This window comes from Rana temporaria, chromosome 4, assembly GCF_905171775.1.
Source record: "Rana temporaria chromosome 4, aRanTem1.1, whole genome shotgun sequence".
Classification (NCBI taxonomy): Eukaryota; Metazoa; Chordata; class Amphibia; order Anura; family Ranidae; genus Rana; species Rana temporaria.
Genome location: NC_053492.1, coordinates 335,180,320 through 335,194,251, shown reverse-complemented (window position 1 = coordinate 335,194,251; position 13,932 = coordinate 335,180,320). Strand labels below are relative to the sequence as shown.

The 13,932-nt window shown below is 45.9% G+C and overlaps 1 protein-coding gene across 2 annotated transcripts in view; it reads right to left on the bottom strand.

Moving 5' to 3' along the window:
• MTR (5-methyltetrahydrofolate-homocysteine methyltransferase) overlaps positions 1–13,932 on the bottom strand; it is a 1,155,773-nt gene that overhangs the window by 63,682 nt on the left and 1,078,159 nt on the right. For both annotated transcript variants that reach the window (XM_040350739.1, XM_040350741.1), the window contains one exon: positions 4,065–4,257. In XM_040350739.1, the coding sequence (XP_040206673.1) occupies positions 4,065–4,257 (193 nt within the window). The remainder of the gene's footprint in view (positions 1–4,064; positions 4,258–13,932) is intronic.

Sequence of the window (13,932 nt, the reverse complement as noted above, 5' to 3'; positions counted from 1 at the left end):
CTTCTGTATGCTCATCCAGGAGGTACGTGAGACTTGCAGATCTGAGATCAACATGCTATATACAGATCTGCATCATCTCTCTACTAGAGTCCCCTCTCTAGAGGAGGAGGTCGGTGACACCAAGCATGAACTCTCACAAAATCATACCAGCCTTGCCTCACAAGCCTCCACCCTCCAGGACCTGGACAATAGGGGCAGGCGCAACAATATCAGGGTCAGAGGCCTCCCAGAGGCTTGTGAGGCAGAAGATTTACTCGCTACTCTACAAGCTATCTTGAACAATGTTCTGGGCCACCCAGAGCACCAAAAAGTTAAACTGGACCAGGCTCATTGTGCCCTTCGCCCCTGTGGGCCAGTGTCTAGCCCCCGAGACATGATCTGCAGGGTGCACAACTACACCCTCAAGGAAGAAATCATGAGAAAGGCCTGTAACATGCGCACTATCGACTTTGACAACGCCCCCATACAGCTCTTCCCGAATCTATTGTGGATTACTCTTCAGCAACGACGCTCCCTACAACTGCTTCTTACCCTGCTGAGGGATCACGATTTTCACTACCACTCGGGATTCCCCTTTAGCCTTACTGCAAAAAGAGGTGGGAGGTCTACCACGCTCTGATACCCGGAGAACCTTCAGTCTTTTTGCAGAGACTTGGACATTCCGGTACCACCTACTCCCGGCTAGGTCCTCCTGCCAGCTCCCCCACCATGTCCAGATCCCTGGACCCAGGTCGCCAGGAGGAAGTGCCCGTGGTCCTGTCCCTCTGGTCCTTCTCCATCGTTACACCTGGATTAACTTTTTGCTCCCCCAGGGATCACTTCTCTTTTGATAGCTTGAAGTTTGGCTTTCCTTCCCCCCTTGCCTCGAGGTTCATGAATGAGGTTTGGTTACATTTTCGCCAGTTTGTATCTACCCTCTGGGGATCAGTTAGCCACAGATGAAACCCGCCTTTTTTTCCTCGCTGGTCAATGGGTTGTTAGCCTATGCTTGTCGGGACCTTCCCTCCCCTGGTACCCATTTATGGAATATCGGACCAGGGGACACACTTATACCAAATTTGAAGACCTTTAGGCCACATCTCCCCCAATTAGAAAGAGGAGGGTTGCTGGTGACGTCATACGCTCGCGGCCGCAGAGCGGAGACATTCGATACACGCTGTACTACACGCTGCCTACGCTGTATACACAGAATTGTCTAAGTCTACTTGTTTTTTTTATATATTAAATGCATAAGTTTTTTACACTATGGAGGCGTCCATGTTTCTTTGTTTGAGTGCCAACGCTGGGACCTTGTGAGCTGCTTTTTGGGGGATCAATAACAGCAGGCTGGCTGTGGGATACCTGGCTATCAGGATTAATACAGGCTTTATACAAGCCTCTTAAAGATAAGGGGCTGGTGAGAACACCTATATCCACACTGCGGATCACCTAACGTTTGGATTTGCAAGCACATGTGCACAATATTATTTTTGCACTGAAGGAATTTCTGTGAAAAAATGTGATTATCAGTGGAGCACTTATGCACTTTGAAAAATTCCGAATTGTCATTTTAACTTGCACGGTTGTGCACTGGACACGTTATTCATTTTATATTATATATTTTTTATCATTATAAACCATTTAATTCTATATATATATTTTTATTTTATTTATTTATTTATTTTTCTTTAACCTCGTAATTGGATTTTTTTGGGGATTATTTTCACTCTAGACACTTTATGGATTGGGTTGCGTTCACCCATGCATGCTGAACATTGTTTTGAGGAATTTTGTTGCATGCATTATTATATTGATATTTATTGGTTTTGACACTCACTATTGTATTATTGCACTTTAATGGATGGAGCACTTTATTGATTTATCACTCATTTAATTATTAATTATGTATCTATTATGTGATATGAAGTATTATTGCTGAGCATTATTTGGACACTGAAGGATTACCATATTGCATCTCACTTCATCAACACTGTGCTTTCATTGGCACGTTTGTTTATTTCATTAGTTGTATTCCTATTATTTTTTCACTCCCATCACCTTCCACATAAATTCATTGATGTTGGATGGCTTTCTGATCTTATTCGGAGTGGAACACTTTTAGATACACAGGAAGAATTTCATTTCTGACGCACTAATCTGTAAATTATTAATAGGAACTATATTTATCTATTTGCAAGCGCCATTACACCCCCCCCATATTTTCTAGCTTGTCAAGTTGTTCTTGGGTTATAGGTACAGTTACAGATTTGATAAGTGCAGGTTAATTTCTAACTACATTTGCAGGCAGGCCTGGGAGTGGATCATTCCACCCTAGGCTTTGCAACCTCTCCCCTCAGGGGCTCTCCAAATGGTTCCTCACCTGATTATATTTTCTTTCTTTTTTTTAAGGGATTTTTTTTCCATCCCTGTCAGAAGAAACCTCCCTGAGATTCCCAACCCACCACCTTTTTTTAGGTGGGTTATACTGTGAGATGTTCACTGTATTTGAATTTATGTTCTATGATTTTATGTTCTATTTTAAGTTATATGTTTTGCCTATTTTTTCCTCTTCTTCTACTCCACTGGACAACCCTCACCTCCGGAGCTTGGGCCCAATGTGCCCGGCCCTGACCCTCCGACCTGGGATCGCCCTGGGAGACCAAACGGTTAGCCCCCCTGACTGCTTGGCCACTGTCTGCTCTGATGGGTAAGCTGGTGCTTCTCTTTTTTTATGTATCCACCATGATTGACATACTGTCACTAAATGTGAAAGGCCTTAACTCCAATGTTAACTCCAATGTTTCAAGCGTAGTTTGGCCCTAGTGCAAACGACCTGCAGAAGACAATCTTTGTCCAGGAAACGCACCTTGCCAAGTCTGGCACTATGGTATTCGCCCTCAAACAATTCCCCAAATATATCTTGCCTCTAATCCATGAAAATGGGCGGAGGTAGCGATCCTCTTTAGGCAGGGTTCCCCTTGTCAGAACATTTGGGGTTAAAAGAATACATATAAGATCGCACATTTTATATGTTTCATAGTGTTCCATATTCATATATATGTTTAGCAGGAGCGACACCATTTTGTGTCTTAAGTTGAGTCACAGTTCAAAGCCTGTGAGTGAGGTTTTGTTACCAGAATGACTTATGTCCTTACAGGAGACTGGATGAATATCTGTACCATCTCCCAGGCCATATATCTTCTGGGCTTGACACTGAGGCCTCGTACACACGACAGAGTTTCTCGGCAGAATTCACCGAGAAACTCGGTCAAAACCCGGATTCTGCCGAGAATCTCTGTCGTCTGTACACTTTTGGCTCGATGGAGCCGCCGAGGAGCTCGTCGAGAAAATAGAGAACATGTTCTCTATTTTCTCGTTGTTCTATGGGAGAAGGCGGCCCGCCGAGCTCCTCGGCGGCTTCATCCCAGAACTCGACGAGGAACTCGACGTGCTTGGCACGTCGAGTTCCTCGGCCGTGTGTACGGGGCCTGATAAGATAAACAGGATGAGAAGCCTTGCAGAGCATGACACACAACATAGTATCGTCTTTATATATTGAGGCCATGGGGCTTATTCACAATGTCAATGGGTTTATATATTATGCATCTCAAATAGTATTGTGTATTTGTAATGCCTTAACAATATATGTGTATTAGTAATTCATATATAAACCTGTTTAATACATAGACATTACTTTAGTCCCAAAAATATAAGATCCTATAATGGCTTAATAGTATTAGACTGCTTTGATCACATTCCTGCATTAGTTTAAAGGAACTTCCCAAAGGAAGTTCCTAAAGGAACCGCCAGCTGAAAATGCTGATACTGGATGATGCCTGAAGCTGCAGGCATCATCCTGGTATACTGTAAATACTGCAAGCCAAGGACGTCATATGACGGCCTATGGTAGGCAAGTGGTTAAGAAGTGTCTGGTGACTGAAAGGCAGGAGCACTTACTGTGTCAACACAGATAAAATGATCTCTCTTAACCTGTCTCACCAAAGTTTCTCAAAAGCTGGTTATCACACAAATTCATAATTTTGGAAAGACTGGAAAAACTATTTTATGTTTTACATATACTTTACCTGTTGCCTCCTCTATTTTTGCCAGGTTCCACATGGTAAGCTTTTCTGTGTGATCTGGTTGGCTGGGGTAACCCAGGGCTGGGCGAATGCCTTTATATCGTATCTTGCGCAGATCAACAACACTGAGATCTTCAGAGCTGCAGTAACCCCACAGCTCTTTTCTGACCCGTTCATGAATTTCTTCTGCAAATGCCTTATTAATAAGCAAAAAGAGTGTTTTCAACATTGTGAGTTACACTGTAGACACACAAGAAGAACACAGTGGCAACACATAAAAACAAATAAATTGGCATTAAACTGCATAATCTGAATCTCATACAATAACATCATTTTATGCATTTTTTTTAAATAACAGAAAACCATTTATTACATCTGTGTAAATACTTATTTGAGTCTTCATATTGGCTTCCCACAATCCCCTGTGCAGCAGCACTAAGACCAGGTCAACATTATTAGTCACCCAGTACTAGTGCATCAAACAGTCCCATTAGAATAATACAGAGAACATGCCAACAATATAAGAGTATAGAATGCCTAATTCAATGGTGGTCAACCCAGTACATACAAAGGGCAGCCCCCAACATGTTCAAAAAGCTGCACAATGGAATTTGTACGTATAATTACAGATAGACAGCAGATATATAAGGAAACATATAGGCTTATGAGACCAAAAATAAGTGAAATATGTGCTGCTACTTAAAATAATATATCAACCATCAGATAAAAAAAAAAAAATATGCAAAAACATATATATAACATTTCCACAGTAGCGCTCAAAAATAATTAGACCAAAAATTCAATAATGTCCATAATTATGTGAATGTTCATAAGTAAATTGTGAAAATATATTGCAATTCTACACATGTATAAAAAGTTAAAACCAGCTTTTTGTTCCATAAAACAAGCCAGGGGACTCTGCTCTGCGTTCTCACCACTCCTTTGTTTGCTAGACATCAGATTGCCATCCCAAACTCGGCATACAGTTGGCATGTATCCACGCCCCACTTGTTTAGTCTCAGGGGGTGGTGACACGGCACAGCAACCAAGCTTAAATACCTTCCTCCTTACTGATTAGCCAATCAGTGCTGTTCCCACCTTTAATTAGCATCAGGGCACATATGTTAACCAGTTACCAACCACACTATAGCCAAATGACGGCTACAGTGCGGCTCGATAACACTGGGAGGGCGTACATTGATGTCCTCCCAGAATCACGCCCGTGGGAGTATCCGTGACCGCAGAGTCCAGAGGACCTGGCGCATCACGGATCACAGACAATGGCCGCTGAAATGACAGAGCAATCACTTGAAAACAAACCGGCGTCTTTTCCGGTTCCTCTTTTTCCTCTCTGTACCGATTGGTACAGTGTGAGCAGAGAGGGGAGAGATCGGGTGCAGCAGTGCTGTGGGCTGGATGTGTAGTGCCCACAGCGCTGCTCTGTGACAATTGCAGCCTCATCAAGCCATCCCTTTGTATTACTCATCCATCAATACACATCCATCTCACCATCCATACTCAGCCATCCCTCTGTCATACTTACCCACCCATCCATACACAGCAATACTCAGCCATACACAGCCATACCCAGCCGCACCCAGCGCTACTCAGCCATAAGCGGCCTTACTCAGCCTCTGTATGTGTCAGGCTGTGGAAAAGTCTCACACATGTGGTATCGTTGTAATCAGGAGGAGTAGGAGATTCTATTTTGGGGTGTCATTTTTGGTATGTACATGCTATGTGTTAGAAATATTGTATAAATGAACAACTTTGTGTTAAAAATAGGATTTTTGTACTCACCGTAAAATCCTTTTCTCTGAAGTTCATGGACGGACACAGCTCCAAATATTTTTGACAGTAGGGTTATGTTCCGTCAATCAAGAGAGGACTAGGCAGACATGTTAAACAGTTAAAAAAATAATGTAACACAGCAAAGCTGACCAGTACCGCCCAGGGGGTGGTCCCTCTAGCCATAACCCCTCACCCTTCAGACAGCAGCTTAGTTTGTCAAATAGTAGTACAAACTTAAAAGGAGTGGTGGGTGCTGTGTCCGTCCATGAACTTCAGAGAAAAGGATTTTACGGTGAGTAAAAAAATCCAATTTTTTTTTTTCGTTCATGGAAAGACACAGCTCCAAATATTCTTGACAGTAGGGACTTCCCCATGCAGTGTCAAAAAATGAGGGGTGGGCACAGCAAGCAAACCAACTTCCACCAAGAAACAAATAGTGCTCCTCAACTGAGAAGTTGCAAACCTTAAACAGCCGCCTGCAAAACTTTGCGGCCGAAGCAAGCATCCGCAGATGCATGCACATCAACCTTGTAAAATTTAGTGAAGGTGTAAACGGATGACCAGGTCGCTGCCTTACACACCTGTGAGACAGACGCTTGATGTCGGAAGGCCCAGGAGGCACCTATTGCCCTGGTCGAATGCGCCATAACAGGAAAGGGAGGCGCCCGCCCCTGTAGGGCATAAGCCTGAATCACAATATGTCTTATCCATCGAGAAATGGTGGCCGATGAGACCGCCAGGCCTTTCTTTGGACCAGTCACCGACACAAACAGTGAGTCTGACCTCTGAAACTGAGTCATAGCAGAGAGATACGCTCACAGAGCTCGGACCACATCCAAGGCATGTAGAGCAACCTCTTTGTAATGCGATGGCCGAGGACACAGGGATGGAAGCACAATGTCCTCATTAAGATGAAAGGCCGAAACCACCGTTGGAAGAAAGGAAGGCTGCAGGCGTAGCACCGCTTTATCCTTGTGGAGGATCAAGTAGGGGGGACTTGCAAGACAAGGCCACCAACTCAGAAAACCTCCTAACTGATGAAATAGCCACCAGAGAGGCAACTTTGAGAGAGTGTCAAAAGGGGGATCTCTCTGATGTTCTCAAAGGGAGGTTTCTGAAGTACCGAGAGCACCAGATTCAAGTCCCATGGGGGTAGTGGTGGACAAACTGGAGGGGCCATATGTGAAACCCCCCACACAAACGTACTCACCAGTGGAAGAGCCGCCAAGGTTCGTTGAAAGAAAACAGCCAACCTTAATGGTGCTTAGGGCGAGTTTTTGATCCACTCCACGCTGTAAAAACAGAAGGATCCTGGAAACCGAATAAGCCCGTGTGCGCCACTCCATCTCCTCACACATGGAGATGTAGGCCTTCCACGTGCGATGATAGATCTTCTGAGAAGATGACTTCCGTGCCCTCAGCATGGTGGAAATTACAGAGTCCGACATGCCTCTTCCCTCAGTACCTGACTTTCAACAGCCATGCCGTTAAAGCCAGCGACTGTAAAGCAGGATGAAGTATGGGGCCTTGCGACAGAAGGTCCTCTTGCATTGGCAGTCACCAAGGGACATCCGCCACCAGGCATACAAGGTCGGCATACCAGGGGCACCAAGGCCAATCTGGGGCAATTAGAATTACCGAAATCCCCTCGGTCTCCACTCTGTGAAGTGTCCGCCAAGGGATCCTTGGACCTGGCCACAAACCTCAATACCTTCCGATTGAGTCGGGAAGCCAGGAGATCCATGACTGGCGTGCCCCATCTCTGGCAAAGTAGCTGAAACACATCCGGGTGTATCGACCATTCTCCTTGGTCCAACATCTTGCGACTTAGGTAGTCTGCTTGCCAGTTTTCTACGCCAAGAATGTATACGGCCGACAGAGCCAGAACTCTGTGCTCTGCCCACCGCAGGATGTGAGCGACCTCCAATGCGGTTCCTCCTTGATGGTTGACATACGCCATTGTCCGACTGGATCCTGAATGGACGTCCTTGAAGCTTCTGTGACCATGTGAAGAGGCACAGTCTGATAGCCCGAAGTTCCAGCACATTGATCGACAAGTGGGATTCTTCCTGCGTCCATTGACCCTGTGTCAACTAAACGCCCCGGACACCCCCCAGCCGGTCAGGCTAGTGTTCGTCATGATCACCGTTTAATGAAGGGGAAGGAACGACTTTCCGGACCACTGACAAAGCGTCCACAGGTACCGCAGGTGCTGGGGCACCAGTTGCTATCACAGAAATTTCTGTGGAAGAAGCGCCAGCCACTGACGCCATGCTGACCTCGCTCACCTGACATCCACTCAGGGACTAAGTCAAGGTACACTTAAAAGCCCACCCTCCTTGCTGCTACAGACCGAGGGGCAGGGCTTTTTTTCAGGGGGAACTTGGGGGAACTCAGTTCCACCACCTTTGGCTCAGACCCTTTGGTGCCTGCTCACCACAATCACTTGTAAACACAGAAGTCTGGTTTCTGTGTTTACAAGTGACAGCTCTGCACTCTGTATGCAATGCAATCCTGGTATTTAATGCCCCTTTAAGACCCTTCTACTGTTTGTGAAATCTGAACGGGGTCGTGGTTGAGTTCCTGCACCTATTTTCTGAGAAAAAAAGCTCTGCCGAGGGGTATATCCCAGAGGAACTCACCGCCCTGACCCAGGCACTGCTCAGTGCTGTGGTCCAATCTCCCTGCACAGTGTTTGCGCTTGAGGTGATCTGTGCCGTTCGCGCTGTTCAGAATGACCATTTTTAGCGCTAGAGGCCAAAACCAGTGCTAGACCTACAACAAGATGGCCGCAGCTCGCCTCATGAAAAAGAGCGCGAGCTACAAGAAAATGTCCGCCAGCTGTAATTTGCATTAGAAACAGGGCGGCTACAAGAAAATGGCCGTTAGCTGTATTAGCAATAGGTACAGCGCGGCTAAAAGAAAATGGCACCGGTGCGATTCTGAGGTAAAAGAAAGGCCGCAAAACTGCTGGGTCTCCGAGCGGAGGCCCCCATATGGCAGATCACCGCACAGCCCCTAGTCAGGACCCTGACCCCCACCCCCCAGGGACCCCCGGTAAACAGCAGGTCCAGCAATGCATGGGGAGGAGGGAAGGGACGGGGAGAGAGGAAAGAGGGCAAGAGACCCCCCCTAATCGACCACCCCAGGAATGCCCAGCTGCTCCATCTTGCCAGAATAGGAGGAACCTTACTTACCCGTCCCGCGAGGACTGCTGGATGCGTTCCTGGCAGACATATCGCCGAGCAGTATGGAGTGACTGTCGGCCATTGCCCACTGCGACACAAACAGTAGTAGCCCGGTCATATGTGAGCACCGGAGCATATAGCTCACAGGCCGACCCCGCGCGTAGCTAAAGGTCAGCTCACACTCTATGGCCGGACTGGGGAGACTATAAGGATCTATATTATCCAGCCTGTCACCCAGCTGGCAGTTGATAGTAGATCTCAGGATCAAAAAAGAAATAAAGATTAAAAATAAAAGTTCTCCAGGAACAATGGGCCCCTAGGGAACAAGGTCCTTCTATGCTAGGCAGAAAAAACGGAGCTGCTGACTGCAGGGTGAGGGGTTATGGCCAGAGGGACCACTCCCTGGGCGGTACTGTTCAGCTTTGCTGTTTTACATGTTTTTTAACTGTTTAACATGTCTGCCTAGTCCTCTCCTGATAGACGGAACATAACCCTACTGTCAAGAATATTTGGAGCTGTGTCCGTCCATGAACGAAAGAGAAAAATGCGTTTTCCAAAAGTTTGTAGAAAAAAATGACATGTTCAAAAGACTCATTATGCCTCATAGATTATACGTTGTGGTGTTTTCTTTCCAAAATGGGGTCATTTTTGGGGTGTTTCCATTGTCCTGGTGCTCCAGGGCCTTCAAAAGTGTAAGAGGTAGTCAGGAATTTAAATGTGTAATTTATGCTCCAGAACATACAGAACAAGGTGCTCCCTGCATGTTGGACCTCTGTATGTGACCACGCTGTGTAAAAGTCTCACACATGTGGTATCAGAATACTTGGGAGTAATAGCAGAATGTGTTTTGGGGTCTAATTTGTGGTATGCATATGCTGTGTGTGAGAAATAACCCGCTAATATTAAAATTTTGTGAAAAAAAGGAAAAAATAAACTTAAAAAAAACTCACCATGCCTCTTTCTAAATACCTTGGAATGTTTACTCTCCAAAAAGGGGTTATTTGGTGGGTATTTGTACTTTCCTGGCATGTTAAAGTCTCAAAAATTGAGATAGGCTGTCAGTACTTCAGGTGTGATCAATTTTCTGAGTATTGCACCATAGCTTGTGGACTCTGTACCTTTCACAAAGACCAAATAATATACACCAATTTGAGTTATTTTTTACCAAAGACATGTAGCAGTATACATTTTGGCCAAAATGTATGAAGAAAAATCACTAATTTGCAAAATGTTATAACAGAAATTAAGAAAAAATATTATTTTTTACAGAATTATCAGTCTTTTTTTTTATAGTGCAAAAAAATAAAAAACCCAGCGGTGATTAAATACCACCAAAAGAAAACTATTTGTGTGAAAAAAAAGACAAAAAGTTCATATGTGTACAGTGTTGCATGACTGAGAAATTGTCATTCAAAATGTGGGAGCACCCAAAATGGCGCCCAAATACAGCGATGTGGACAAGATGGCTGTGGTGGAGGCTTCCCACTAAAAAGACTACTCCCCACAGAGAGCAGGCCTGGACACCCCCACAGACCATAACCGGACCTGGAGACCCACAAAGGTATACCCCGGTCGCAGCGAGCCCCACAAGGGAAGGAGGGAAAAGGGTGACAGAGGGAGAGGAAGGAGGAGGACAGAAGAACCCCCTTCCCGGGAATGCCCAGCTGTTCCATCCTGCCGAGGCAGGAGGAACTGTACTTACCTGTCCCTGCTGGTGCGTTTCTGACAGACCTTCAACCGAGTAGTACGGAGTAGCTGTCGGCCCGGTCCACTGTGACTGAGACAGCAAGCAGTCTGGTCATACAGTATGTGAACCATGGAGCATATACTGTAGCTCACCGGCCACCCCTGGAACCATGGGGTATGTCGTGGTCGACCCAGCGCATAGCTAAAGCCTGCTCACGCTCGATGTCCAGACTGGGGGGACTACACGGATCTATATTACCCAGCCAGCAGTTGATCGAAGATTCTTCAAAATAAAATCATAAAAATAAATAAAATAAAAAATTGCTGGGCGGGGCTGTTCAACTCTGTTAAAGTAACATGTATTTAAATATCTAACATGTTCTGCCTAGTCCTCTCCTATAGAACAGGAACATAACCCACAAGTCAAGATTTGAGGAGCTGTGTCCGTCCATGGACGAAAAGAGAAATACTGTCTTATAAAGAAGATTCTTAAGTGAACAATTTTCTAAAGGTTCAAATGGTGGCTCTGTTGGGGCCTGCAAGACCAAAAGATAGGTTACACTTGGGGAAGGGTGGGCCTTGAACTGGTCCCTGTCTTGTTGGAGCTCTGAAAAATCTGACCACCCAAGGGTTGATGGTGAGAGGCTTTTCCAAATATGCACCAAAACTGCTATGGAACTCTGCAACTTGAAGTAGTTTCCTTAAAAAGAACCCAGACCTTTTGGTAGATCCGTCGCATCTCCTCCTTTCTGCTATCCTTTCTGCTATTGAGGAGACTTGATATCAGCTTTTCTGAGAATCCCCTGGTTTCTAATAATACTTCCTCAGTAGGCAGGCCGCTAAGTTCCATCAATGTACTTGGGGACAAAGGACCAGGCCCTGTGAAAGGAGATGCTCCTGGAGTGATAGGAACCAAGAAGGTTCTACTGCCAACTGTTTGAGGACCGAGAACCAGGACCTTCTGGGCCAATGTGGTGCCACCAAAATCAGAGAGGTGTTCTCCTTTTGAAATTTTCTCAGCACTGCCGGTACAAAGATCGGTGACTGGAAGGCATAGTATTTTTGAAATGCCAGCTCTATGTTAAAGCATCCACCCCTAGTGTGTCTTCCCACCGGTTTAAGGAGAAGAAACTTTTTTTTTGCATTGTCCCTCGATACAAAGGGGTCCACCTCCAGGTCCCCATCTTTTGGTTATGAGATTGAAGACTTCCTGGTTGAGGACCCAATCACCCTCTCTCAGCTGCTTTCTGCTGAGAAAGTCCACCACCACATTTCTTTCCCCCTTTAGAAACACTGCCGATCGGGAGAGTGCATTGGTCTTGGCCCAACTTAGGACTTCTGTTTCTAGGGTCAGCAGGAACAGAGGAATTGTCCCAGCGCACATGAATGTGGTGGCCTTGTAGTTCCCTCCTGAAGGATCTGAGTGCCAATCCGACAGCTTTGGGTACCCTCCAATTGGACGACCTTTTGAGCTTCTCGTCCCTTAAGGTGCCCTGTGCCAGTAGGGTTCCTAAATGTGCACCCCAGCCTTTCCCGCTCGCGTCTGTTGTTAACACCCTGGAGACCGGAATAAGCCACAGGCGACCCTGCGACAGGTTCCCCATTTTCCTCCACCACCAGAGGGACCTTTTTACCTGAGGTGGAATGTATACTAAGGTGTCCAAGGACTCCTGACTTTGGTCCCATGTTTTTAGGACAAAGGATTGGAGGGGACGAAAATGCAGTCCTGTCCTGAACGGCTGGGATAGTTGATGTTAGTAGACCCAAAGTTGGCATTGCTGCCCTTATAAAGACCTGCTGGATGTTTTAGAGAGGCCACTGCCTTGTCCAATTTTTGTAACTTCTTTGACGAGAGAAAAACCCTCAAATGAGTGGAGTCTAGCAGGTATCCTAGGTAGGTAATGCGCTGAGATTAAATCAAGCTGGACTTTTCCAGGTTCAGCAATCACCCCAGACCTGTCAGAATATCCTTTGTCAGTTACAGATTTCTGGAGATGCTGCTAATAGAAGCAGGTCGTCCAGATAAGCTATAATTGAGACTCCTTTGAGTCGCAGAAAAGCCATAGCTTCTGCCATGACCTTCGTGAAGATTCGGGGTGACGAGGATAGGCCAAAATTGAAGCGCTTGAAACTGTAGATGGATTGTCTCTCCTTCTACGTTCACCGCTAGATGAAGAAACTTCTGGAAAGCTTCTGCGATAGGCGTCCTTGAGATCTGGGGATGCCATGTATGAATTCTGGGTTAGCAAGGCTCTGACCGTGAAGATAGATTTGATACAGAACCTCTTGTAGGATACAGACTGGTTCAGGGGTTTTAGGTTCAGAATCAGTCAGAATTTTCCTGAGGTGTTTTGCACAACAAATACATGCAAGTAAAAACCCCACCTTCTTCCCCCTTTGGAACTCTGCATATTACGTTTTGTTCCTCCAATTCCTTTACGCCCCCACTAGGGCCTCTGCCTTCTCTGCACACCTGGGAAGGTGTGTGACAAGGAGTCTTCGTGAGCGTGGTCTTGTAAATTTCAGGCGGTACCCCCTTCTTACGAACACCCAAGATAAATTGACTGGAGGAGTCAGCCTTCCACTGTGGGAGGAAGGCCCCCGGTCTTCTGTTCAGGGGGACAAAAAATTGTGCCTTCTCTGCCCTTGCCCCATTCTTTGTCTGAACTGGGGGTTTGCGCTTCACTGGGAAGGATTTATTTTTGTCCGCTGTGCGGTCTAGCACAGCTTCTAGAACGGGGACGGAAAGTAAATCTCCCATCAATGGGATCCCGCACAGTTTAACTTTAGAGGCACGATCGCCTGGCCACGTTTTTAGCCAGGGACTCTTCTGACCGAGTTGGCTAGACCCGTAGTTCTGGCAGACATGCGGACAGACTCTGCGGATGCATCCGCTATATATGCCACTCCTCGCAAAATAGTAGGAAAAGATGACAATACCGTTTTTTTGGCTGTTCCCGCTTCAATATTAGCTTGAATTTGGGAAAGCCAATGTTACGGGCCAACACTGTGACCAGCATTTCTGGTTTCAGATATCCTATGGTTGATTCCCAGGTTTTCTTTAGAAGGAAATCCATTCTTTTATCCATAGCATCTGCTAGAGCTCCCATATCCTCAAAAGCCAGATCTGTATGTCTGGAGAACTGGGAGAAGGCCGTGTCCATTTTTTTTTTATTCCAGATGAATGATGGATCTTATGAAAATGG